General features: G+C 46.1%; 2 protein-coding genes across 8 annotated transcripts in view; one reads left to right on the top strand and one right to left on the bottom strand.

Annotated features, from left to right (window-relative positions):
- KIAA1328 (KIAA1328 ortholog) overlaps positions 1 to 7,373 on the bottom strand; it is a 266,429-nt gene extending 259,056 nt beyond the window's left edge. Inside the window, exons 1-2 of one of the 3 annotated variants that reach the window (XM_061613400.1) lie at positions 7,269 to 7,373; positions 1,908 to 1,943 (exon numbers count right to left, since the gene is read on the bottom strand). In XM_061613400.1, the coding sequence (XP_061469384.1) occupies positions 1,908 to 1,943; positions 7,269 to 7,326 (94 nt within the window). In that variant the 5' untranslated portion in view covers positions 7,327 to 7,373. The remainder of the gene's footprint in view (positions 1 to 1,907; positions 1,944 to 7,268) is intronic. The other 2 variants (XM_061613395.1, XM_061613404.1) reach the window with 2 other exon arrangements.
- Positions 7,374 to 7,658: 285 nt separating this feature from the next.
- TPGS2 (tubulin polyglutamylase complex subunit 2) overlaps positions 7,659 to 26,335 on the top strand; it is a 28,342-nt gene continuing 9,665 nt past the window's right edge. For 3 of the 5 annotated variants that reach the window (XM_061613349.1, XM_061613352.1, XM_061613351.1), the window contains exons 1-3: positions 7,659 to 7,875; positions 18,978 to 19,057; positions 26,129 to 26,216. In XM_061613349.1, coding sequence (XP_061469333.1) covers positions 7,788 to 7,875; positions 18,978 to 19,057; positions 26,129 to 26,216 — 256 coding nt within the window. In that variant the 5' untranslated portion in view covers positions 7,659 to 7,787. The remainder of the gene's footprint in view (positions 7,876 to 18,977; positions 19,058 to 26,128; positions 26,217 to 26,335) is intronic. The other 2 variants (XM_061613348.1, XM_061613350.1) reach the window with 2 other exon arrangements.

Below are 26,335 nucleotides of genomic sequence, written 5' to 3'. Positions count from 1 at the left end.
TATATACCGCCCAAAGCCAAAAAGGCTCTCTGGGCGGTGTACATAGAGGATAAACAAGAAAATATATGAATAGAACAAATATAAGAAAAGCAAAAAGCAAAACAAACAAAGAACAGAAACCAAACAACATCAAAACGTACCAGCAATGAAACACTGTTTTAAAATACACTACAAAACAATTTCTTTAAAAAGAATATTTAAAATTTCCAGGGCTGTGGAGTCGGAAGCAATTTTGGGTGGAGTCGGAGTCGGTCAGCCCTGCCTGGCACAATCATCATCTATTAGGCGCCAAGCAAAAACCTTCCTTTTTACCAGGGCTTTTGGCCCTTTCTTTGAAAGGCTTCAGGTATTCATGGCCTCTTTTAATGTGGCACGCTTTGTAAGACCTGTCTTTTATCTGTTCTGATGTGCTTCCCCCAGGCACCTGGTTGGCCACTGTGAGAACAGGATGCTGGACTAGATGGGCCGCTGGCCTGATCCAGCAGGCTCTTCTTATGTTATTATGTGTTTTTAGGGGTTTTTTTATTATTGGTTTGTTACAATTGGTTTTAGTGTCTTATTACTTTGGTAAGTCGCTTTGGGTCGCATCTGCGAGGAAAGTGACTAAACAACAATGACAACAACATGCAACTAGCTTACCCTCCTCCCTTACACAATACAAAGTTGACCATTCCAAGCCATTTCAGAGCCTAAAACCGGGAGCACTCACACTGTAGAGGGGAGGGTGCACAGACTGCTTACTGCCTTGCTTCTGTACTCTTCACAAGAGTCCCATACGTTTGTCACACGGGGCTAGAACATCCCACATCTTGTACAGTGAGCAATTCACTATATTTCAGCGTGCGGTGGCTGCTTTGGTGTGACCAAGCTTTTCTCTGGTTTTGAAGGGCCCAGTTAGTCAGTAGCCAGAGGATGGCACTAATCAGCATAATATAAAGAGACTGCAAGCTGATCAACCAGTGCTGATCGATTGATTGGTCAGCCTGGAGAAGAGAACTCTTCCTAGATCAAACACGGGGAAAATAATTCACAAAAAATTCATTTAACTGCAAGAAATATACTACCAGGCACTAGCTACTGCTTCTAAGTGCCAATACAGATAACATGTTTTCACACAAAATGGAACTATTCCTGGCACTGCTATACAGATAAACCTTTCAAGTATGAGTCTGATTTGCTGATGGATGTGTGATGCTGTATTTTTATGAATATTATTTCTTTTTTACTAAAAAAAAAACACCCTCAAAATATAAAAGCAGATCAGAACAGGCCAACAGAAGGTGCCCCTCTGTCTCTCCTCTCTTTCTGTTATTTGTAAGTAAGGAAAGGAGTTGGCCAGGCAGGCAAATGGAACTCAAAAACCAGATCTAGTTGGTCAGGAAATCAGCACAGACAATGAACATGTTCATTGTTTGATCACATACACTCCTAGGGTACAGTCTGAAGACATATGAGGCCTCCACTTTGCTAAAGCTAAGCAGGTCTGGGTCTGGTCAGTGCCTGGATGGGCAACTGCCTTTCTGCAATCGAAAGAAGCCGAGGGAGGATAGAAAATAAATAAGTAAGTATGCGCAGCTAGAGTTGGATGAAGTTGCAGCTTTAAGCCATTTCTCCAGTCCTGTGAGGAGCACCTAAAGGCCAAGTGCCAATCTGTAAAAATGATTTTTCCAGCCCTGCTAAAGGAACAGGAGGAATTGTATTCCTAAGTTTTCATTTACCGTTTTATTTCTAGCCCTATCCCAAAGGTTACAAAGAGATCCCCAATCTCATTTTAGCCTGTGGCTTCGAGGTCAATGAGGCCAGCGTCTGTATGCACACAGTGGATTTGAATCAGTTCCCAGCCCAATTCACTATCCAAAGTATCACAATAATTCAAGTTACATTTGGCAGCCATTCAGAGATCATACCTGGGACATATACAGGAGGCCGATCTTCATCAGAAACTGAATGCACTTTTATTCAAGGAAAGCAGGAGCAAAAAGTTTGTTCTGTATTTTAAGAGTCTAACAATATGATATGAAGAATTCTTCTGCATCAAAATAGAAAGCTCAAAAGCAGCCGAAAACTCACAGACTACCAAAGCAGACTTTCCTTTAAATCCACTTTGTTATTACTCTTAAACAGACCTCAATTAAAAGGTTGTCTTTTATTAAAGATCCAGTAACTAGTTCAATCACTGAGATAATGAACCACCAGATTTATTTGTATTAGCCTTGATTATAAAAGGAACTCCTGGAGGCTATACGTTCAATGTACGTGTCTGAGACTCTCATTATGGACACCAAGAGACTAAGCCTTACATTCAAACATTAAAAAAACAAGCTGGGGCTCTTGCAAGCAGATAGTGGCATCTGGGAGACCAGGAGAGAAACCTAGGTAAACTGCAGCCAAGACCATACCAAGGGGCCCTCACCTGCAGCACAACCCAGACTGACATGAGACATGTTAGATCAAGCAACACAAAATACAGACTGTATTCTTAGAGGTCATCTCCCATCTCACTGTACCATCTCAGTTAAGCTGGTCAGAGGTCACTGCCACACACTGGCAGCAGATTATACCTGCCAAGATGTTCTCTGCACATATCTCTTATAGATGTTGAAAGCACAGTTCTTAATTTGCCCCAGTAGGCAAGAAGGTGGTGACCAAGAGGCTAAAATCCATTTGGAAAGATTCATTTTAAATACATCAGCAGAAGATCAGTGAAAGCATTTTAAGTTCATGAGAGAAGTGAGCATAACAGCAAAGAGAAATCAACAGCATAAATGAATGCAAGACACATCAATAAATCTAGGGAAAAGGAGAATTATAAGGAATAGTGTACCCAAGTAATAATTACATGGAAAACAAAATAGGATATATATATGCAAGAGGATATGTATGTGCAATTACTTGCACATACTGCAACAAGAATCACTAATCTGCCCTGAAGCCTTGAAACGCATTCACAGCGCAAATTTACTTCACATTCCCTACTTTCATTCATTCTGCCCTCTTAGCAGTTCCTGTACAAAAGCAGGAGCAAGCTGTCGGAAATTTCCCCAGTGCCCCAAATAAACTGGTACCTGATTTAAGCATGCTTATTTGTCATACTTAGTAAACAAAACTTAAAAAAAGTATTCTAAGTGCTTTTATGAAGAACGCAATTCTAGAAACTCAAGAGTAAAATCCAGACACCAGATTCGCTACTGGTTTACCAACTTTCCTTATAATGGCTACTTGCATGTACCAGAAAACATCCCAAGCAGCCCTCATATTGGGCCAATCAGCGGTTGATTTCATGATGCAAACACCACAAAACACTGAGCTGGTGTGTGAATGATGCAACTTCTGTTTTTATCAGTGTATGAATCAATTATCAGATTACAACAACAATGTAAAACCCAATGGAAGCCATGTCCTTGATTAAGCTTTTTTGCTGTGAACAGGACTGCCTGGTACTACAGCAACTGCATATAAAAACACCATCAGCAGATTGTTTGGATTTTAAGGTGTTTGTAAGAACTAGGCGGACATTCTCCTTTTTGACTTTCAGGCATCACTTGAAGACTTGAGTAGCTAGCCTTTTTAATGATAGTTTTGTATTGTTTTTAAATGTTTTTATGTTGGTGTACACTGCCCTGATGTTTTGCAAGAAGGTGGTATATAAATTCTTTTACAATCCTTAAAAAAACCTAAATAACATATGGTCTGAGATTCTTTACTGCCTTTTAAAAGAATCTGTGTGGGTCTGAAGTGCCAAGTCAGGCCCCAAATTAGATCAGGGGGACAGTGCACAGCCCTAATAAAGTACCTCTCCTCAATGAGTTCTTACAATATACAAGCCCTCCCTCCAAACACACACACAGAGGGTGTTGCTCATTTAAAGAAATCTTAGAACTGTATCCAGTGAAGTCATCCCATCAGTGCACGGACTTCTGCCTGCACAACAGGACTTCCTTTCCCTCTCATCACCAAACCCCCAGGAGCAAATTTGGGGGAGGGCATAAGAAGAGAAAGTCCCATTACACAGGCAGAATTCCTTGCACTAAGAAGACAACTTTGTTGGATCCAACCCATGGTCTATTCTACATACAGGTTTTAGTAGATCAACCAGTCAAATTTTGTAATAGAAGATAAGGAATGTCTTAGTAGACATCATAGAAGAGGCATTCCCATTGATGCAGGAAGAAGGCGGGAAGCCACTGGCACTTTATACAAATACACCTCAATAAATCAAGGACATGTTTTCAGTTGATCAAACATCTGAATCAATTAATGTAACCAATTAATCAATTAAGATGTTGATGCCCTACATTCTACCCATCATATTAATTAGCTAATTATGAAAGTTCCCCAATTTCTTCATGTCACACCCTAACATCACAAGCTTGCAGGGCCAAAAAAACTGAAGTCAGGACAGGGCTATGAAGGCAGGAATGGTTTCCCATTTAAAAGTATGGGACAAAGTAAATGGTCCGCAGTCACTAGACTGTCGGGGAAAGAGCAAAACCCACTTTCCCCTAAAAAAAACCTGAAAAGACTGCAGGCAGGTCTAGTTCTCTCTGACCACAGTTCTGTCAGAGTACACACACAGGGGCACAGCTATCATTCACTCCTTTGAGACTACAGTAGGGCCCCGCTCATATGGCGGGTTACATTCTGGACCCCCGCTGTAAAGTGAAAACCGCTGTAAAGCAGAACTCATTGAATAGAATGCCGTGCGATGCCCGAAAACCACCGTAAAAGCAGAACAAGCACCATATGAGTGGGACTTTAGTCTACTTGCGTCTAATTGAAACCGCTGTATTAGCTAATAGCTGTAAAGCGAAGCGCCATAAAGCAGGGCCCTACTGTACTGTGCTAAGCACTCAACAATCAGGCTTACATCAGCTTGGCTGGGACCATCCACCCTTTGGCTCCTCCCCTGCAAAAAACTGCAGCTATCCCAACTGACTACATCAGAGAGAGGAGGAGGTGAGACAGCGAGGCCCTCTTCATAAGCTCACCTGGGACCAACTGCCATTCGGCTCCTCTCCATTCAGCACAGTCTCCTGCAGTGACCATTGCACCTAGTCCTTATGTAAGCGCCTGAATGACCTGAATGTCCTTATTTTTCCTCCTTTCTCCACATTTCTATCAAGTCTATAGTGTGCTAGCTGGGCCTGCTCTATGCTCGTGCATTTCTTCATGCCACCACCAGCTTGTGTTGACAAAGTAAATAGGCTGAAACCTGAGGCACGATGTGGGTAAAACCCACCTTCATCCCCTCTATCATGGGGGGGAACCAGAGGCTCTGCTGATGGTGTTTGACTCCAACTCCCATCAGTCCCAGCCAACATGGCCAACGATCAGGGATATGAAAGCTGAAGTACTCCCCAGAGAGCTTCGGCTATGGGGCGGTATATAAATGTAATAAATAAATAAATAAGTACAGCAACAACTGGAGGCCACAGATTCCCCAGCCCTAAATAATGAGCAGCTCAGTTGTCACTGCCAGAGACCCCGGGGGGGGGGGGAACTGCACAACAAAAGTTATATCTAATACCTACTAGCTACCGGGCTATGTCCAAGGTTCTGGTTTTGGTATTCAAAGCCCTATACAGCTTGGGACCAGGATACCTGAAAGATCACCTTACCACTTATATACCCAGTCAATCACTGTGCTCTGCAGGTGAGGGCCTCCTGCAGATACCATCTTATCAGGAGGTTTGCACAGCATATGAAGTGTACCTTTAGCACTGTGGCACCTACCCTTTGGAATTCCCTCCTCTTAAATATTAGATAGGCACCCTCTGTGTTATCTTTCCAGCACCCACTGAAGACCTTCCTCTTTCAACAAGCCTTTTAAGTAAACATCCCAGTCTGTGTTTGTGTTGGAATTGCTTTTTAATATGTTTTTAAAGCTTTTTTTTTAAAAAGAGATGTTTTAAAGCTTTTTAAAAAATGATGTTTTTAAAGATGTTTTGTTTAAATGTTTTTAAGGATGTAGTAATATATTTTAAAGTCTGTTTTTATGATGTTTTAGTGTTTTTAGTACTTGTGTTTGCCACCCTGGGTTCCTACTGGGAGGAAAGGTGGGATATAAATCAAATAAATAACATGTGCATCTACGATATGAACACATGATAAGACTATCAGTGGCTACTGGCCAAGGTGGCTATGCTCTCCCTCCACAGTCAGCGGCAGTATGGTTCCGAATTCTAGTCACTGGAAACCGCAGCAGGAGAAAGTGTTCTTACACTCAGTTCCTGCTTGCAGGCTTCCCATGGGCATCTAGTTAGCCACTGTGATGAGGATGTTGGACTCGATGGGCCACTGGCCTGATCCAACAGAATCTTCTTGTGTTCTTAATTACCTTTCACTGACTTAGACCCTACCTTGGATCATCTACTTCCTTTGAACTAGAGATACACAGTGTGTGTTTTGCTGTAGAGCTATGGGTCTAAATTGCAGAATCATAAGCTAAAGGACTGCTCAGTGAAGGGCGGGCTATAAACACACATAAATAAATACAATATGCCATACACACACAGACTGAAGTCATACAAGCACCTCCTTTCAAGGCCCACGTAGCAGACCATCTCCCCTCACCCCATATTCCCAAATGGCAGCCACCAAAGTTAACAAAACTTCCACCAAAGTTAACAACAAAAAACTTAAATCAGCTGTACCACCTCAGAGCACGAATTGGGAGCCAGGAAGCCCCTAGTTCAAGTCTCAATTCAGCAGAAGTCTGCTAACCTACAAGCAACTACTTGGAAGCCCTGTTGAACTCTGTAGAACAAAACCCATTATTAGTCTTTGCAGCAACAATCTTTTTAACCCAGGCAAGGTAAGAGAGAGAGCGCACGACTGGCCCAAGATCATCCCAGTGAGTAGGGATTTCAACTCTGTCCCCTGGTCCAAAGCCCAGTGTTGTAACTGTACGTCACTGTACTTCTCTGAACAAGCGCACCCGAAATTGGGTTACAAACCCCGCACGTCCTTACTTGGGAGCAAGCCTTACTGAGTTCAGCGGGGCTTACGTGAAAGTAAACACAGCAGGGAGTGGGCTGCAAAACTGCAATCTGATTCCTGCCTACTTGGGAGTAAACCCCATTTAACTGCGTGGAATGTGCTTCTGAGGAAACAGAGAAGGGTCTCTGTACATGCCCAGGAGCTACATAAGTGAGATATATTGTTGCTGTTGTTATTACCAGCTATTCTTCCCCCACCGCCGTAACAGCCCCCTTCTTCTCCTCCTCCTCGGCCCACCCCGCCACAAGCCACCCTTGAGGGAAGGATACGGTCCTTGCTCCAGTAAGCGGCTCCTTCCGGCCCTGGCCCCGCGGCGACATCCGCCATCTTGAAACAACCGCCACTCCCAGCGTCCCTCCGCCCTGCCACGCCCCCCACGCCCCGTTCTCGCCTCTCATTGGATACCTACGTCCGAGCTTTGCCCAGATACGGCACAAGCGACGCGGCGTCGAAGGAGCCAACCTATGGCTGCCTCATCAGGAAGACTCAGTGTAGAACCGCTGCCTTCTGGGAGCTGTAGTACTTCATCTCTCTCTCTCGCAGACTCCCGGCGCAACGGCTGCCGAGTGGGACTACATTTCCCGGCTGGCAAAGAGCCCCTGGGAGAAAGGCTGGAATGAAAGGGGTGGGTGGGGAAGGGACTACATTTCCCGAACTAGATTGCGGCACTGCTTTGAGTTACGAGTCGAGAGAGGAGACAAAAGGTGTCTCCACCTAGTGCCTTTCTTTGCTATTGATAGATATAGAGAGAGGAGATTGCAAAGAGGTGGTGCTGGAGGGGCTGGCGGATGAGGATGGAGGAGAAGGCCTTGCTTGGCATAAACAGCATCAAGCCCTACCTGGATAAGCTCACTTTGGGGGTGACCCGCGTTTTAGGTAAGCTAATGGAGCTAGAATGCAGCCCTTGAGTCACCTGGTTGGCATGGAAACTGGCAAGGGGTGGAATAACAAGCGGATAGGTCACTTAGCAGCCAGTGGGAGCAAACAGCTTTTAATCTTTATTGCATTTTTACCCCACTTTTCCACCAGGAAGCTCAGGGTGCCGTACAAGGTTCTACCCACCTCCCTATTTTGTCTTAACAAGAACCCTGTGAGGTAGGTCAGTCTGGGAGATGATGACAGGCCCAAGGTCACCCAGTGAGCTTCACGGCTGAGTGGGGATTTGAACCCTGGCCTCCCAGGTCCTAGTCTGACACTGTCACACTAGGCCATACTGACCTTCTTTTGCCTTTAGGATCTCAGACTCCGGTTCATTGGCTGTGAACAGGAAGCCTAATTAACAGCAGCCACATTTGGTGTCCAGAGGTGGGGAGTTCCAGGGACAGTTTGGCAGAGTTCAACTTCCTTTTGGTGAGGGAGTGAACTGCAGAACTACAGCGCCTTTCTAATAAAGCGCCTTTGTAATGTTTACTTTGTAGTAACACAGATATACAGCAGGCACTCCAAGGGCAGGGAGGCAGTGTGGTATGATAGTTAGAGCAAGGTCGGGGAGATTCTTTTCAACCCAGGGGTCACATTCCTTTATAGGCCACTTTCTGTGGGTTGCATGGGGCCAGAGACAAAAGGAGACAGAGCAGTGGGTCTTCAGCACCTTGGACAGCTCCTTAGAAGTTCGGACTAAAACCCAGAGCGGATTCCATTTACATGGAGCCACCAAATGCCACTGATCACCATTCAAGGACACCTTCAAGCCAGGCAAAAACATTCAACCTGGGTGCAGAAGAGATCCTGGGCGGGGCTTGGTGGCCGGGGATTCCCCATCCCTTAATTCGAGCGCTGGACTTAGATCAGGACAACTGGGTTCAAATCCCCACTTAGTTATGAAGCTCACAGGGTGACCTCAAGCCAATTCCTGTTTCTAAGCATAGCCTACCTCACAGGGTTGGTGTGGGGATGGGCCATGGCTCAGCGTAGAGCACATGACATACACATAAAAGGTCCCAGGTGCCATCTCCGGCATCTCCAGGTAAAGCTGGGAAGGACTTCTACCTGAAACTCAGAGAGCCACTGTCAGTAGGGAGCCTCAGGCACCGGGGCCAAATATGGCCCTCCAGGCCTCTGTGTCGGGTCCTTGGGACTCTTCCCAGGCTGCACCCCTCGTTGGGCTCCCTTCACATCCTCCTAGAGTGTTTTGGCCTGAGGTGAACAGAGGCCTCCTAACAACTCTCAGCACGTTTCACAAACTACATTCCCCAGGATTCTTTGGGGGAAGCCATGACTGTTTAAAGTGGAATAATAGTGGAATAATAGTGGTCGCCCTGTACGATGACCTATGTCGGGAAAGAGACAGAGGGAGTGTAACTCTGTTGATTCTCCTTGATCTCTCAGCGGCTTTTGATACCATCGACCATGGTATCCTTCTGGAGAGGCTCACGGAGTTGGGAGTTGGAGGTACTGCTTGGCAGTGGTTCCGCTCCTACTTGGCGGGTCGTCTCCAGAAGGTAGTGCTTGGGGAACATTGCTCGACACCGCGGGCTCTCCAATATGGGGTCCCGCAGGGGTCAGTTTTGTCCCCCCTGCTTTTTAATATCTACATGAAGCCGTTGGGAGAGGTCATCAGGAGTTTTGGAGTGCGTTGTCATCAGTATGCTGATGACACGCAGCTCTACTTCTCCTTTTCATCTTCTTCAGGTGAGGCTGTCGATTTGCTGAACCGTTGCCTGGCCTCGACAATGGACTGGATGAGAGTTAACAAACTGAAGCTCAATCCAGACAAGACTGAGATGCTGTTGGTGGACGGGTTCTCTGATCGGATGGTGGATATATACCCTGTCCTGGACGGGGTTACACTCCCCCTAAAGGACCGGGTTCGTAGTCTGGGAGTCTTTTTAGACTCTTCCCTCTCACTTGAGGCTCAAGTAGCCTCGGTGGTTAGGAATGCGTTTTACCAACTTCGGTTGGTAGCCCAGCTACGTCCCTATTTGAGTAAAGAGGACCTAACATCAGTGGTACATGCTCTGGTAACCTCACGTTTGGATTACTGTAATGCGCTTTACGTAGGGCTACCTTTGAAGACAGTTCGGAAGCTACAACTAGTGCAAAATGCGGCGGCCAGATTGCTGACAAGGACCAAGCGGTCCGAGCATATAACACCTGTTCTGGCCAGCTTGCACTGGTTGCCAATATGTTTCCGGGCTAGATTCAAAGTGTTGGTATTAACCTATAAAGCCTTATACGGTGCGGGACCACGATACCTTGCGGAACGCCTCTTCCGATATGAACCGGCCCGTGCACTACGTTCTGCTACGAAGGCCCTCCTCCGGGTTCCAACTCACAGGGAGGCCCGGAGGGTGATGACAAGATCTAGGGCCTTCTCAGTGGTGGCCCCCGAACTATGGAACAGTCTCCCTGAGGAAGTACGCCTGGCGCCGACTCTGCTTTCCTTCCGGCGCCAGGTCAAAACCTTCCTATTCTCTGAAGCATTTTAAGTTACATTGATCTAATTTTAATAATGTTTATTGTATTGTTGATTGTATTTTAATATTATTTTGTTATTCATTGTATTTTTATACTATTTTATGTTCACCGCCCAGAGAGCTATCGCTAGTCGGGCGGTATATAAATTTAATAAATAATAATAAATAATAATAATAATAAATGTATGGTGTGAATGTGGCCCCAGTTTACCGTACAAAGGTTGCTGCACTGTTTACCTTTGCCTGCAGCCCCACCCACCACTCAGATATGTCCCCAGAAGGTTAGATGGAAGGAAATGCAGCCCTCAGGCTGAGAAAACATCCCCACCCCCTGCTCCCCGGTACAGACAATAATAAGCTAAGCCAACCAGTAGTCTGATGCCATCAGGCAGCTTCCTCTGAGGACTAAACAAACAGGTAATAAATAAACAGAGGAGATGGCATTGGATTGCCAGAGAGCAACATATAGAGCTCCCTTCCACTTAACTCTAAGCTGCCTGCGTTTCCCCATTCAAAATTGCTGTTTCACACAGACACTCTCTCTCTCTCTCTCTCTCTCTCTCTCTCTCTCTCTATCTCTCTCTCTCTCCCCCTCCCTCCCTCCCAGGCGAATTGTCCATTCAGGAAACACCTGCAGTCATTAATGGAACAATTAACTGCTCTCAGTTTTTTTACTCCCATCCAACACTACTTTAGTCAAAACCGTAGTGATAGACTCCCTTTGACCTCATCGGACTCGCAAGACGAGCACTGGAAACCCCAGAGATTCCCTCTCTTTCTAACCTCTTCCCCAGGAAAGGCCATTGAATCAACCCTGTATGTTCTGGTAAAAGCAGGACAGCCCCGCTCGCCTGTGCTGCTGCAGGATCACCCTGGGTGACCACATTGTCTGCTATGCTGTAGCAAAGGCTGGACCTCAGAGGCTCTGAGGAATTAGCACTACCTTTGTATAGAGAATATATTACGTACTTGTACATTGTTGTTTTCTATTCTATGTATCCTGCTTGTGATTCCCTCTCCCTTATTGCTTAGGTTGTTGCTGTTATACATGTACTGTGTTTTACAGTTGTACCTTAGATTTTGTGTTTTATTATATATTTCTTATCATAATTGCTTTAGTTTTTGTATGATACTTTAAGTATTGGCATATATTGTTTGTTATTTTTTATGCTGTAAACCACCCTGGGGTCTCTTGACGAAGGGTGGTATATAAATAAATAAATAAATAATAATAATATCCAGGGCTCTCAGCTGCAGAGGGGGGATTACCACGTAGGAAGCAGCAAATAATGGCTTGGCATAACCGTCTAGGCCAGCCCACTGAAGTTGATTCTGATCGCCGGAGCGTTCCTTGTAAAAATATTTTATAGTTGGGAGGCAGCCAGCCAGGCGTATACATGATTACAGCTACTCATCTTATTAATGTATTGTCCTTTTTTATATTGAAGGGATGCTTATTCTCAAACAAATATTCTGTCTAGCAGTAGAATAAAACTTTTTTTTCTTGTAGCCATGATGACCTGTGATTTAAGAGAGTTTTTAAAAATGTAGAACGGCAGGTGCAAAAATAGTTGAGGGGGGGTTGTGTGGGTTTTTTTGGTTGCTGTCCTCATCAGAAATGTAGAAGCAGTCGTCCAGCATGGCAAGGCAATTGTCGGGGGGGGGGGAGAGTGTTAGCTGTGTGCTTCATAACAATTAATACACATGACCATCTAAAGGGGGGTGTAGATTTACCATACACTACCAATTGTGGAGAGTTCAAGGCAGATTGACACTCCAAACTCCTATTGCTCTTATACTAGTTTAAGTGTTGTGGTTTCTCCCAAGTCATCCTAGGAATTTTAATTTAGTGGGGGATGTTAAAAATAGGAAAATATGGTTTCGCTGAACTGAGCCTGTATTGTAATCTAGAGTGGGCATTAGCAATAACTCTTAATGGCTATTTGTATACTGATAGTAAAGAACTGCAGAGGAGGGCAGGGCAGAGGAAGAGAAGAGCTAAGGAAAAGGGCAGGGTAGAGAGAGAGAGAGAGAATATCCATCGTTATAGGAGAGGAAGTATATGAAATAGTGTGTTGATGTTCTCATGTTCAAATGACTTATTTAAATAACTTTAGTAGGCAAGCGGATATGTTAGAATTTTGGTATGACTGTATGCCATAATTTGACTCAAAGTACCAAAACCTTGGAAAAGACAGTACCTGAGATTATTTAAAGATGACAGCATAAAAAGAAGAATATGTTAGCATAAGTAGTAATACTAGCATATTAGGATAAGTGGACTCTTTATTTAAGATGCATGTTATTTGCCTCTGTTTGCATGCTTGTGTTCAGCTTCCTTTAGGGGGAGGGCATGGACTCTCCTTCCTTGTGCGGTTTCCAAAGACAACTGGGCAGGCGCCTTTTTGCGAATGCGATAAGTGCAGGACATTCAGCACAGGATCAGGGCCCTGCTGGAGGAATGCCTTAACTACACTGTTCTGCTGCCCTGGAAACCACGCTGGTTTGGGGTGCTCTATCACTGCTTTCGGAGGGTGGGGAGATGTGCAGGTGCTCAGAGATCATTTTGTTATGTGTCACCACAACAGTCCTGTAGGGTTGGGCATCTTAATCCCTGTCTGCCATGAGCCCCATGGAGCGTTCCTGGAGTGATCAGGAGGAGATGAAAGAGGATCCAGGGGAGGGGCCCAGTGATTTGCAACAGGGAGAAGGCTTCAGCACTGTTGACAGTGTCAGCTCCATCCCCGTAGCTCCAGTTACAACTGAAGAAATGCTGTCTGACCACGAGCCAACCCCTTTTCCTTCCCTCTCCCCTCCCTCGTCGCCTGAGCTTCCACTGTCATGCACGTATCTCCTCTAGAGGAGGAGGAATTAGAGGTTCAACCTGCCCGTGTCCAAGGAGGATCTTAATGAAGTGCTGCCGTTGCCAAAGACAAGCAAACAGATGTGCAGGCATGCACAGATAGCACCAGCTTTTCATCTTAGGAGGAGTGCCCATTCAGTGAAACCTTCCCTACCCAAATAGAAAGAGCCCCCCCAAACCTACTTCAAGAGGCTCGGGGAGGTGTCTCATTGCTGCAACAGCATCTTAGCTTTGAGTAGCCATGTCTAGTTATGCTGTGCAGAGATGCAGAATCCTGTGTAATCTGTAAACTGATGTATGAAACTCTCTAAGCTGAAATTCCTTATTGAAGAATTGAGTCTGAGTCTGGATCCATCAGAGTTGGCCAGGACAGTCCCATTTTAAGAGGTGAGGGAACTAAAGCTGTAATGCAGGGATGGGGAACTATTTTCAGCCCAAAGGCCACATTCCCTACTGGACAACCTTCTGGGGGCCACGTGCCTGTGATGGGTGGGACAAGAGGCAAAAGTGCAGAGTGGCTGAGAATGTACATTTTGCATTTGTAAAGTAGGTGATTTTCTACACACATCCTGCTCCATCCTCCATCTAGGCAGGCAAGAGGCATTATCAAGAGTTCAAGGGCATGTTCCAGCCTGGCAAAAGCATTCAAGGAGGATGTGAATCAAAGGTGGGACAGGCAGGGTGTCCTGGGGGGCAGGCAGGGTCCCTCATTGCTGCGGTAATGGGATGAAAATAGAGCTGGAATGAGATGGTTGCCCAGGGAGTTTGAGGAGAGGTTTGAACCTTCTAACTTCCCTTTTCTTTCCATTTACTCTTGCTCACATTGGATGTGTTTGCACATCACAGTAAGCCATAGTTTACTGTGATGTGAATGTGGTGTAGTGGTTAAGGTGTTGGGCTATGACCTGGGAGACCAGAGTTCAAATCCCCACATAGCCATGAAACTGACTGGGTGACCTTGGGCCAGTCACTGCCTCTCAGCCTCAGAGGAAGGCAATGGTAAACCCCCTCTGAATACCGCTTCCCATAAAAACCCTATTCATAGGGTCGCCATAAGTCAGAATCGACTTGAAGGCAGGCCATTTCCATTTTTGAATGAGCTGCAGCAAGTCTCAGGCTTGCACTCTTCCCCCGCACCCTTCTCCTTTTCCCTCATGGCTTCCACTTTTTTCTTAACACCGCTTTGTCATTTTGTGGCAGGGCTGGTGCCTCCTACAATGGGTCTTTGAGGTGCAGGGAGGGATCCTGTTATCCTTGGAATAACTGTGGCATAAAATCCCACCTGTGCATGGTGCTCTAAACCAGAGGTTCCCCAGCTTGTGTTTGCTGGCCGGGATAACGGCCACTCCTGAGATGAGGTGTAGATTTGCAGAGCAGCTGAGAAAAAGAGCTGCTTTGGAGAACCTGCAGAACCAGAGTGAAGACTCCTGAACAGAAGGCCTCCCAGTGGCTCAGAGGAAGGAAACCCTGCTCTGGCATAAGTTCATGTATGCTGGGTGCTCCAGTAATCCGGATCATTGGTTCCCACATGGCGAGCCCAGTTTATCCTCTAGCGCACGTCATGGGTTCTGTAGAACCAGGATTTCCCAAACGGAGTGTTTGGGGTGCACTCGGACAGGGGTCCCAAACTGTTTCCTCCCCACGACAATTGCTGAGGGTCTTGACAGACCACTTAATGATTTCTCTGCCTGTTGTGGGAGTTGTAATGTGCTGTGCTTGATGCTGTGTGGTTTTTAATTGTGTTTTTATTGCGTCTTTTATTTCTTCTATATTTTATTTTATTATGCTACAACTTGAATTCCCTAAAACCAAACTGTAATACAATGAATTCAATATATAAGAAATAAAAGACGCAATAAATATACAGTTAAATAGCCTTATGAATATGTAATACTATGAATGTTCCATCTCCCATATTCAACCACAGATCCACAGACACACCTCAGGCCACCTGAATGAACCTTGTGGACCACTAGTGGTCCACAGACCGCAGTTTGGGAACCCCTGCCCTAGACTAAATGCATGAGGGGGGAGGGAGATTGCAAATTGCTGAGCACTTTCATACTTTAGACATGACCTGGGACACACTTGCCCAAAAAGTTGGTTATCTCTGCTCTGAGAAAAACCATCAGCTATTTCCTTCTTTTAGGGTATGCCTTTTCTTCCCTGTGCATGTTTCTTATAATAGAGTGATCCTCTATTTGCCCTCAGGATATTTCTAATCTAACTTCCAGGCTTTTAAGGCAGAATTTCTTGTTTGATCTAGGATTTGGTTCAGACCCCCTTTAGAACCTGCAATTCACTCATCTCTTGGCAGTTTTCACACGGCTGATACAATATTCAGTCTCCCTCCGTCCTGGCCTGCCTGTTTGCCTTTGATCTCAGGAGAACCAAATGTATTCTGTTTATCATTTGCTGGCTTCTTAAACACCTCTCATGGAAGTTGCATTGAGGAAAGGCCCGCTGGTTGATTGGCCCGTTTGCATAAGAAGGTCTGTATTTTGTATCAAGGCTGGAACTAAATGATTTAGGCGTGAACCCCAGGAGACTGGACTAGGAAACTGTTCTGCCGGGAGACAAAGGAGATGAACTAAATGACCTAACAGGATTTTCCCCATCTTTACCTTTGATACTTCAAAGAGCTCCCAAAAGAGGCAATGCACTCTCTGTCTTTCTATTTTCCAGGCAGAAACAGTGATCTCTCTGCTCGATAACCTCCCAATCCATAACTTCCTGAGTGTCTACTTTCTTCCTGTAGTTCAGTCTTCCCTTTGTCTGGTGGCCTCTAGATGTTTTGGATGGAGCTGGAGCGAATGGGAGCTGGAATCCAAAATCTCTGGAGGGCCCCAGGCTGAGGAAGGCTGTTGTAATGTAAAACAAATAGGCTGAAGAAGATTTGGGAAGAAAGTACAGAAAATCAAGCCAGAAACCTAAAATATCATCTCACGCCTAATCCATCTGGCTGATCACTGGGCTCTGCAGGAGAGGCCCTCAGGTAGATACTGTCTCATGTCAGAATTTGGCCTTTAGTGTGGTGGCACCTTGCCTTTGGAACTCCCTGCCATTACATATCAGACAGGCACCGCTTCTGTTGTCTTTTTAGCATGTACTGAAGACGTAGAATCATAGAATAGTAGAGTTGGAAGGGGCCTATAAGAAACATCAGGACTGGTTTGATGAGAATGATAGTGAGATTGAACATATCATTGACAAGAAAAGGAAAAAATCCTTGCAAGGATTCTTGCAAATCGACTCCTACCTATCTCAGAAGACATCCTCCCTGAATCCCAAAATGGTTTCTGTCCTTCCAGGGGGACAGTGGACGTGATCTTCACTGCACGACAGCTTCAAGAAAAATGCAGGGAGCAAAACCGACCTCTGTATATGGCATTTATTGATCTGACTAAGGCCTTTGATACTATAAATCAACTGCTCTCTGGACCATCCTTCTGAAAATTGGATGCCCTGATAAATTTGTGAATGTTTTGCGACTCCTCCATAACAACATGACGGCAACAATTTTGGATAACAATGGCTCTCAAAGTGATCAATTCAAAGTGGGATCAGGTGACAAACAGGGATGCATCATTGCTCCGACCTTATTTGCTACTTTTATCGCCATGATTCTACACCTTGTTGAGGGGAAACTTCCCACTGGTGTGGAAATCACATATCGAACAGATGGAAAACTTTTTAATCTCAGTAGGCAGAAAGCAAAAAGTAAGATAAGTACAACCTCTGTCATAGAACTTCAATATGCCGATGATAATGTAGTCTCCGCACATTCAGAGGAAGATCTTCAAACTATCCTAAATGTCTTTGCAGAAGCATATGAAAAGCTTGGCCTCTCACTTAACATCAAAAAAACCAAAGTGCTTCATCAGCAAGTGCGAACCAATTCCTCTGTAGCACCATCAATCCAGCTTAATGGTGCGACGCTGGAGAATGTCGATCACTTTTCTTATGTTGGCAGCCATCTCTCTGTAAATGCTGACTATGATGCTGAAATTCAGCATCGTCTGCGCTCTGCGAGTGCCACATTCTCTCGAATGAAGCGTAGAGTGTTCGAGGATCAGGACATTCGCAGGCAGACCAAAATGCTTATTTACAAAGCCATTGTACTACCGACCTTACTGTAATCCTGTGAAACATGAACCATCTATAAACGCCACTCCCAACTTCTTGAAAGATTCCACCAACGCTGCCTCCGGAAAATTCTGCAAATTACTTGGGAAGATAGTCGGACTAATGTTAGTGTATTGGAAGAAGCAAAGACCACCAGTGTGGAAACAATGATCATTCAACATCAACTTTGCTGGACCGGCCATGTTGTTCGAATGCCTGATCACCGTCTTCCAAAGCAGCTACTTTACTCCCAACTTAAGGATGGAAAACGGAACATCGGTGGACAGCAAAAGAGGTTTAAAGATGTTCTCAAAGCTAATCTAAAAAAATGTAACATAAGCATCGAGAACTGGGAAGCCTTGGCCCATGAGTGTCCCAATTGGAGGTCAGCCATTATCAAAGGTGCTATGGACTTTGAAGAAGCACGAGTACAGGGCGAAAGGGACAAATGAGCTAAGTGGAAAGCACGTCAAGCAAATCCTCATCGTGACCATCCTCCATCTGGAAACCTATGTCCTCACTGTGGGAGGCTGTGTGGATCCAGAATTGGCCTCCACAGTCACTTACGGACCCACCACTAAAGACCTTATCTTGGAAGACAATCTTACTCGGCCACGAGTGATCGCCAGTGGTGAATGACAAGGCCATCAAGTCCAACCCCCTGCGCAATGCAGGAATCCAAATCAAAGCATTCCCAACAGATGGCTGTCCAGCTGCCGCTTGAAGGCCTCCAGTGTCAGAGAGCCCACTACCTCTCTAGGTACTTCCCCTCTTTTTCTTAACAATCCTTTATAGTGACAATTTTTATCCCATTCTGAATCCGTATTGGACTTGAAATTGTTTTTGCAATATGCTTTTATTGTCGACATTCTCGTTGTTAAATTGCTTCGGGATGTTTTGTGGGAAGTAGTTCTTAAATGAATTAAACGGCACAGGCCAGTTCGTCCTCGGTAATGTTGCATGTCCAGATCCGAAACTAGCACCTCAGTAGTTCTGAAGCCCAATTTCATTCTTCTGTTTAAATCAGAATCATTTCTGTCCTGCCTTTCTCATGCCAAAGGTGGCCTGACAACAGCGTTTTAAAAGCAAAATCCCATGAAACCAAATCAAACCAAAAAGAGTTAAATGTAAGATGAGAGGAAAAGCACAGGATTCCTCGTGCAGGTTTTGCCTCAAACGGGGAAGCGAGTCTGCCAGCAGCCGGCTTTTCTTCTCCCTAATTCCATTTCCAGACACCAAGAGAAACTGGAGGGAATCTCCTTTGACCTGCCTGCCTTCCAGGGGTGAGGGATCATGCCGTCCTTCAGTTGTTGCTGGACACCAGCTGCCATCATCCCTGACCATTGGCCATTTTGGCTTCTGAGGCGGATGGGAGTCCAGCAGCGTCTGGGGAGTGCTACACCTGTTGCTCCTGAACAGTGCTATTCCTTCTTTGTGCCACTCCCTTTTTCCTTACGTGTCATGTCTTTTTAGATTGCAGGCCTAAGGGCAGGGACTAGGCACCTTTCGCACTGAAGAGCAGGGAATGCATTGTTTAAACATTTGTTTAAAAAATTGTTTGTTTATTTTTGCAGAAGCTTCTCCAGGAGTTACTGAGGTGACATTTGTCGAAAAGGAGCCTGCTGAGCGCCATGCCATTGTTTCATGGGAGCAGGTAGGCTGGCAATCTATTATATATATTGCCTCTCTTCTTCACGAATGTTCAAGGGAGCTTACAACATTGCTAGTTTGAATTTTTGGTTAGGGTGACCAGAACTGGGCACCTCAAGGGGAAATTATTTTTTAAATGGGCTGAATACAAAGCTGCCTTTGGCAATGGAGGAGATTCAGCTGCTGGGCGTGAAACTATCTGAGAAGAACCAGTTTGCGTTTCACAAAAAAAGACAAGAATGCTGGGAAAAACAGAAGGAAGTAGGAAAAGAGGAAGGCCAAACAAGAGATGGATTGATGCCATAAAGGAAGCCACAGACCTGAACTTACAAGTTCTGAACAGAGTGGTTCACGACAGATGCTCTTGGAGGTCGCTGCTTCATAGGGTCACTGTAAGTCATAATCTGAGCCAGTGTGGCATAGTGGTTAAGGTGTTGGACTACGACCTGGGAGACCAGGGTTCGAATCCCCACACAGCCATGAGGCTCACTGGGTGGCCTTGGGCCAGTCACTGCCTCTCAGCCTCAGAGGAAGGCAATGGTAAACCCCCTCTGAATACCACTTACCATGAAAACCCTATTCAGAGGGTCTCCATAAGTCGGGATCGACTTGAAGGCATATATCGACATCAACAACAAGCTTGCGTTGGTCTCTTCTTCATTTTTTTTCAGACCCACTAGATGTCGCTGTTCTTCCAGGATTTACGGCATTGCCAATCTGGTGCACTTTGGGCTACAACTTCCATCATCCCCAGCAAGAGTAATAGATATTTAAGGCTGATGGGAGTTGTAGATCAAAACAGGTGGAAGGCACCAGTCTGGCAGAAGGTGCAGACCAATAATCCAGGGGCACCTCAATATCCTAGGAAAACAACTTGCTGGCTCTGAGTATTGCCAGGCAAATATCTGGGAAATATGAAGACCATTTGTTGCATCTCCTGAGTTAGAGTTCATGTTAGGGCATGGAGATAATACCGGTAGGCATTCTAGGTCATAAGAATATGGCAATTAGCTTGCCAGATCAAACCATTGATCCAGCATTCTGTTTTCAACGGTGGCAGGCCAAATGTCTCTTGAGAAACTTATAAAGCAGTACATGAAAAGTTCTTCCTTTTGTTGTTTGGTCCCAGTATCTGGTATTTGGAGGTAGACTCCCTCTTTATATGGAGGTTCCATTCATTTATCATAGCAAATGGACATGCGTTCCCTATGAATTTGTCTAGTCTTTTGAACAGCCATATAAGCTAGTGGATATCTTCACACTTTGTAGCCTTGAATTCTTCAAGGTAATCTTTCGCTTTGTGTGAAGAAGCCTGTCTGTCCTGAACCTTCCGCAAAGTAAAGCCCCAAATGTTTTCACCTTTCCTTGTAGGGAAGGTGCTCAAGCCATCCTAGCTGCAAACATCTTGTCCATACCTTTTCCAGATCTACAGTGTCCTTTTTCTCAGCAGGCATTCCTAGTGTAAGGTATCCAGCAAGTCCTAGTGAACACAGCGTATCCTACTTCTCTCACATGCACCAGTGGCAGTACAGCACATGAGGCTGACAGGGGTGGCCAGCTAGTGGCCAATAGCAGCCCATTAGCTGAATCTGGCTTCTGAAACAGTCGTCTCTGCAGTAAAAAGTAAAACTTGTTGAGAGTTTCAGTTGCAAGGAACCTTTTTTTATATTTGGTTTTTTAAAAGTTGCGAGACTTCATTCTGTGAAAGAGCTGTTTTTTTCTGTTGTTTTCTAAGTTCACCCTTTTTTATTCCTTGACTCGCTTATTATCCATATATTTAATTATATATGGCTATATATTTATATAAATTATAATATATTTGGAAATGGAAATGGACTGCCTTCAAGTCGATCCCAATTTATGGCTACCCTACAAATATTTCATGGTAAGCGGTATTCAGAGGGGGTTGACCATTGCCTCCCTCTGAGGCTAGTCCTCCCCAGCTGGCGAGGGCCTGCTCAGCTTGCCACAGCTGCACAAGCCAGTCCCTTCCTTGTCCGCAACTGCCAGCTGGGGAGCAACTGGGCTCCTTGGGACTATGCAGCTTGCCCACGACTGCCCAGGTGGCAGGGCACATAACCCCTGAGCCACTCACTGCAGGGTGATCTTTAGCTGGCCCTTGACACCCTGGAGACATGAGCGGGGATTTGAACTCACCGACTCTGGACTCCCAGCCAGGCTGTCCTCCCCACTGTGCTGTACCAGCTGTTTATAATATATATTAAAGTATGTTAAAAAAAATTAACCAAGAGTCTTGTAGCACCTTAAAGACGTAACACAGAGCTGGAGAATTTTTTCAGCCTGAGGGCCACATTCCCTTCTGAGCAACCTTCCAGGAGCCACATTCCAGTGATGATTGGGGGCAGAGGCGAAAGTGGGCACAGCAATGAATGTGAAATATATCTTGGTACACTAGACTACTTTCTACACACACTTACACGCCCTTTTCCAACGAGGCAAGCAAGAAGCACTATTAGAGTTCCAGGATGCCACGCAAAAACACTCAAAGGGGGTGTGGCTTGGGAATGGGTGTAGCCCGCAGAGGTCCAGACAGGCAGATCTGGAGGGCCACATGTGGCCCCTGGGCCTGAGCTTTCCTACCCCTGAGCTAACAAACTTATTATGGAATAAGCTTTTGTGCTCTCCGACACTGGAGGCATTCGAGAGGCAGCTGGACAGCCATCTGTCGGGAATGCTTTGATTTGGATTCCTGCATTGAGCAGGGGGTTGGACTTGATGGCCTTATAGGCCCCTTCCAACTCTACTATTCTATGATTCTATGCATTACAGTCAACTCCATCACATGCATGAAGTGTTACCTGCCTTACAGGAACAAATATAAATGGGTGGAGGATGGGGGGGGAGAATTAGGAGGTTGCAAAGCTCTTTGTAAACACAACCACCTCTTCTCCCCACCCCCACCCCACCCATGTCTATCCAGCAGGCTCTTTTTACATTCTTATATATGTACCTGCAACACAGGAGGGAACTCCATGCCTCTGATGACGTGGACTGTAGTCTGTTGAAGCTTAATTCTGTAATAAAGGTGTCAGTCTTAAGATGCCGCAAGACTCTTTGTTGCTTTTGCTGCAAGAGACTAACACAGCTAACCCTCTGGGAAGATTTCAAGCCGTTCATTCTAAGGGATGTTGGGAGTGCCCACACACACTCACAGACACTTATCTTCTCTCTGTTAATTTTGGCCCGTAACAATGAACTGAAGAAACATGAAAATCTCACCGTCTTGCTTTCGATGGCACAGCGCTTTTGTGTGACCTGCTCTCTTCTTGCTGCTGCAGTGTACTCTGTCAGCTGTTTATTTGGAAGGCAGCATGTTTGGACCATGTAATCCAGGAGGCCGGAGACTTCAACATAGCGATGACATCAGGCGGCAGACAGGCAGCCCACCAGGAGGGTGTTGCAAACCCAGACAGAGTTGGCTCACTCGGTGCAAAGTTATGGATGCAACAGGTCAAGGGGTCAGAGCTGACATAGGCCTACAAGAATGCCGGGGGGCGGAGGGAGAACGACAGTGCCTCTGGTGAGAGAGAGATGCTCCATAGCAAATGCTGCAAGTCTGTCTATGGCCATCGGGGCCAAGCGAAGGACTGGAGAAAGAGAGTTGCTCGTAAGGGAGTTGGAAGCGGCATGACAGGCGCATCACTGCTCTTGAGGCACAGCCACACTTCTGACCCACCATCCTCTCTGAACAAACATCTTTTGCGGGCGTTTCAAACGCAAGCAGAACCTGTGTCTACCAGGCGAGTGTGTAGGAGGAGCGTGAACAGCACTTGTGGTGATGCCTCCCACAAATTGCCTTCAGCACCCTGCAAGAATAACCCGTTCTTGCTCTTTAGCCAAGATTTGCTCACCGTAGTCGGCACTGCTGATGCTGTAACCCCACCTGATTTCGCGCCATGCAACAGGTCAAGCATGTGAGCAGCCCCTGGTTCAACAGATCCTGTATATCAGCCTTTCCCGGCTGTGTACCCTCCAGATGTCCAGCAGGGTCACTCATGGCGGTAAGGTCAAGGGAGAGGAACCAGACAAAGAATGATCCAAGAAAGTCCTCAACGGCAGAACAGGCGGAGGATAACAATGTGTACGTTACAATGGCTGTGAAGGCAGATGAAGGTTGCAGCAGACTTCCAATCGTTGTGGTATCCATGCCATTGGATCAAAGCCTTTTTCTGTCAAGATTGTGTGTTGATGGTCGTGCGCCAATCTCCCCACATAAAACAAATTCACGCACAGGCGTCTTCCAAGCAAAGACCTTATCTGGGAAGACAATCTTACTTGGCTACGAGTGATCGCCAATGAAAAGTGGTCCAAAATATCTGGAGGGCACCAGGTTGGTTACCCCTGAACTCAGCCTAAGTCCACAATTTATTGCAGGTTCTGCTTGTCTTTGTGAAAACTCATTCAGTTGGCTCCAGCCTAATTCTTCCTACGTACGGAAAGCCATGTCGGGGAGGAGGCTGGTCTACAACCCTTTTCCCTTGCATGCTGGCTTTCTACCTGCAGGGAATTATTCAGTCATATGAACCTCCATCTACAGTCTGAAATGGTGCATCCCGCACATAGGTTTACTCCCCCCAGTGGGAACTAAGGCTTAGGTGATCACTGGGGATCTTGGCCTAAGCTCGTCCCCTTTTCCCCTAGGTCCAAAAAAAAAAAAAAAAGACTTTTCCAACAAGTTCTGCTGACTTTATAAACTAGAGATGGGGGACATTTGTGGCCCTACAGATGATGTTGGGCTCCGGGGGGAAGAGCTGCGGCTTGAGGTGGGGCCTCTTGATCTCGGTAAGGGCAGGTCAGGGAACCTGTGGCCCTCCAGATGTTGCTGTTCCAGTCCCAGAAGCCAGCATGGCCAGTGGTCTGGGGATGAAGAGAGTTGTAGCCCAACAGCATCTGGAGGTTTGCAGGTTCCCTGTCCCTGCCAGTCACCTTTCTTCCTGCTTTTCCACAGCCATACTCACAGGCAGAAATGGAACAGGTGGTGCTTTCTCAGACTCTGCTTCTCCCTGCTTGGAATAGCATCACCTGTTCCACTTCAGCATCGCTTAAAGGCATAGGGACCTGGGGTGGGGGAGTCTCCACCTGCCACCCACCGGAGATGGGGGCTTTCAGCACACACAGTGGAGCAGGGTTAGCAGCCGGGTGTCCTTCGGATGTGGCCAGACAACAGAGGTCATCATCCCTGGCCATTGGCCGCATGGCTGGAGCCAGTGGGAGTTCCAGTCCAAATCATCTGGAGGGCATCCCTTTGGCTACCCCTGCAGGAAGGGGGCTGGGATGGGGCCGGCAGATGGGACTCAGCTGGCTGCTTCTGTGCCTAGCCCGGGACGAAATCAAGAGGGGCCAAAAAGGGATACAAGAGAAAGACTTGAAGGGCTGGCACAGATGTTCTCTGTTTTATTATTTCAGAGGATTCAAATTACAAGGAAAGGGTTTTCAAATAACATGTTAGGAAGAGATTCCTGGCAGTGCAACCTGTTTGAACAGGCAGAAGGTGGTGAACACTCCTTCTACAGAGGCTTTTAAGCCAGAGGCTGGATGGCCCCCTATCAGGGATGCTATAGTAGTGAGCTCTCTGCAGGGGGTTGGATTAGATGACCTTTGAGGTCCCATCTAAGTCTTTGATTCTGTGCAAAGTCTTGTTTCCCTTGCAAAGTGTAAATGGCCTTCCTCCCTAAAGTGCCGTGCTGCGAGCTGGGGCTGCTCATCTCCTGAGCCTCTTAATTCTTGAGGTCATTACTGAGGATGCTTTAGGCTGACAGGCCAGGAATATATTTCTGAAACGGCTCTCAGGCTGCTGGTGTGGTGTTCTCTGGTCCAGACACACCTCTAAGTCTGTGAAACAACCCACTTTGGGCTCAGTGTCTTCCCACAAAGCACAGGAGTTCTCTTTCATTTTTTATGCTCTGGAGGGTAAGAAGTGTTTACAATCCATGCAAAAATATTACTCCAAAGAGCTTGAGGTTGTGTCTTGTAATTATGTTTTGATAAAAGCAACAATCTGTTCCTTTCGGCTTCTGATTCCAACTTTTTGTGAAAGCTTTTGAAACTGGGGGGGGGGGGCAGGGGTGTCCTAAGCGTCCTGCGTTCTGATCTGAATATGTGAAAGAATGGACATGTGGGTCTTGCTGAGGGTCCATTCTGGACAGGCTGGTGCTGCGGTTGCATCCAGATGCAGTTGAAACGCCTCCCTTACCTCCAAACCGGGTTCAAGCTTTCTTAACCACATTTGAGAGTCCAGGAGTGGGCTGTGACCTCATACCCTTTTCCCTTCTCTGGGTAGAATAGTAGAGTTGGAAGGGGCCTATAAGGCCATCGAGTCCAACCCCCTGCGCAATGCAGGAATCCAAATCAAAGCATTCCCGACAGATGGCTGTCCAGCTGCCTCTTGAATGCCTCCAGTGTCGGAGAGCCCACTACCTCTCTAGGTAATTGGTTCCATTGTCGTATGGCTCTAACAGTTAGGAAGTTTTTCCTGATGTCCAGTCGAAATCTGGCTTCCTGCAACTTGAGCCCATTATTCCATGTCCTGCACTCTGGGACAATCGAGAACAGATCCCGGCCCTCCTCTATGTGACAACCTTTCATGTACTTGAAGAGTGCTATCATAGAATCCCCATGTGCCTTCGTGCCTTAACCACAGTTAAGAACTGCCTTTATGCTGATGCTAACCGTTATTAAAGCTAAGTTGGGGCCACCTACTCACCGCCTGATAACTGCAGCATCAAGGGATAGCTTGTACTTTTTGTGAATGAACCATGGTTAAAAGAGAGCCAGTGGTTCATCCGTGCTGCCGCCACCCCAAGACTGAGTTACGTAAAGGTGTTTGTTGGGCAGTTCATTCCGCAGGGCTGGGGTAACTAACCGGGTGTCCTCAAGACATTGTTCAACCCATCATCCCTGATCCCTTTGCCTGTGCTGATGGGAATTGGAGTACAAAAATATCTGGAGGGCGCCAGGTTGGATGTCACTGCCATAGAAGTGAGTGCAAACGTCGCTGCTCCTCAATTCCAACTGCACTCTGGTTTTTTCTCCCACCCTTGCCTTTGCTTTGCAGAAAAACGCCTGTGTGCTGCCCGAGGATTTAAAGAATTTCTACCTGATGACGGATGGTTTCCACATGACATGGAGTGTAAAGTTTGACGGTAAGAATGTCCTGCCCCAGATTCATTGTTATCTGATCATATTTGCATTCACACCCCGTTTCCTCAAATTAAACTGCTGTTTGCTGTATCTTTTAATTGGGGGGGGGGTTACGGAGGCA

Source organism: Rhineura floridana, chromosome 1, assembly GCF_030035675.1.
Source record: "Rhineura floridana isolate rRhiFlo1 chromosome 1, rRhiFlo1.hap2, whole genome shotgun sequence".
Lineage (NCBI taxonomy): Eukaryota > Metazoa > Chordata > Lepidosauria > Squamata > Rhineuridae > Rhineura > Rhineura floridana.
This window is presented reverse-complemented; position numbering and strand designations above follow the sequence as displayed.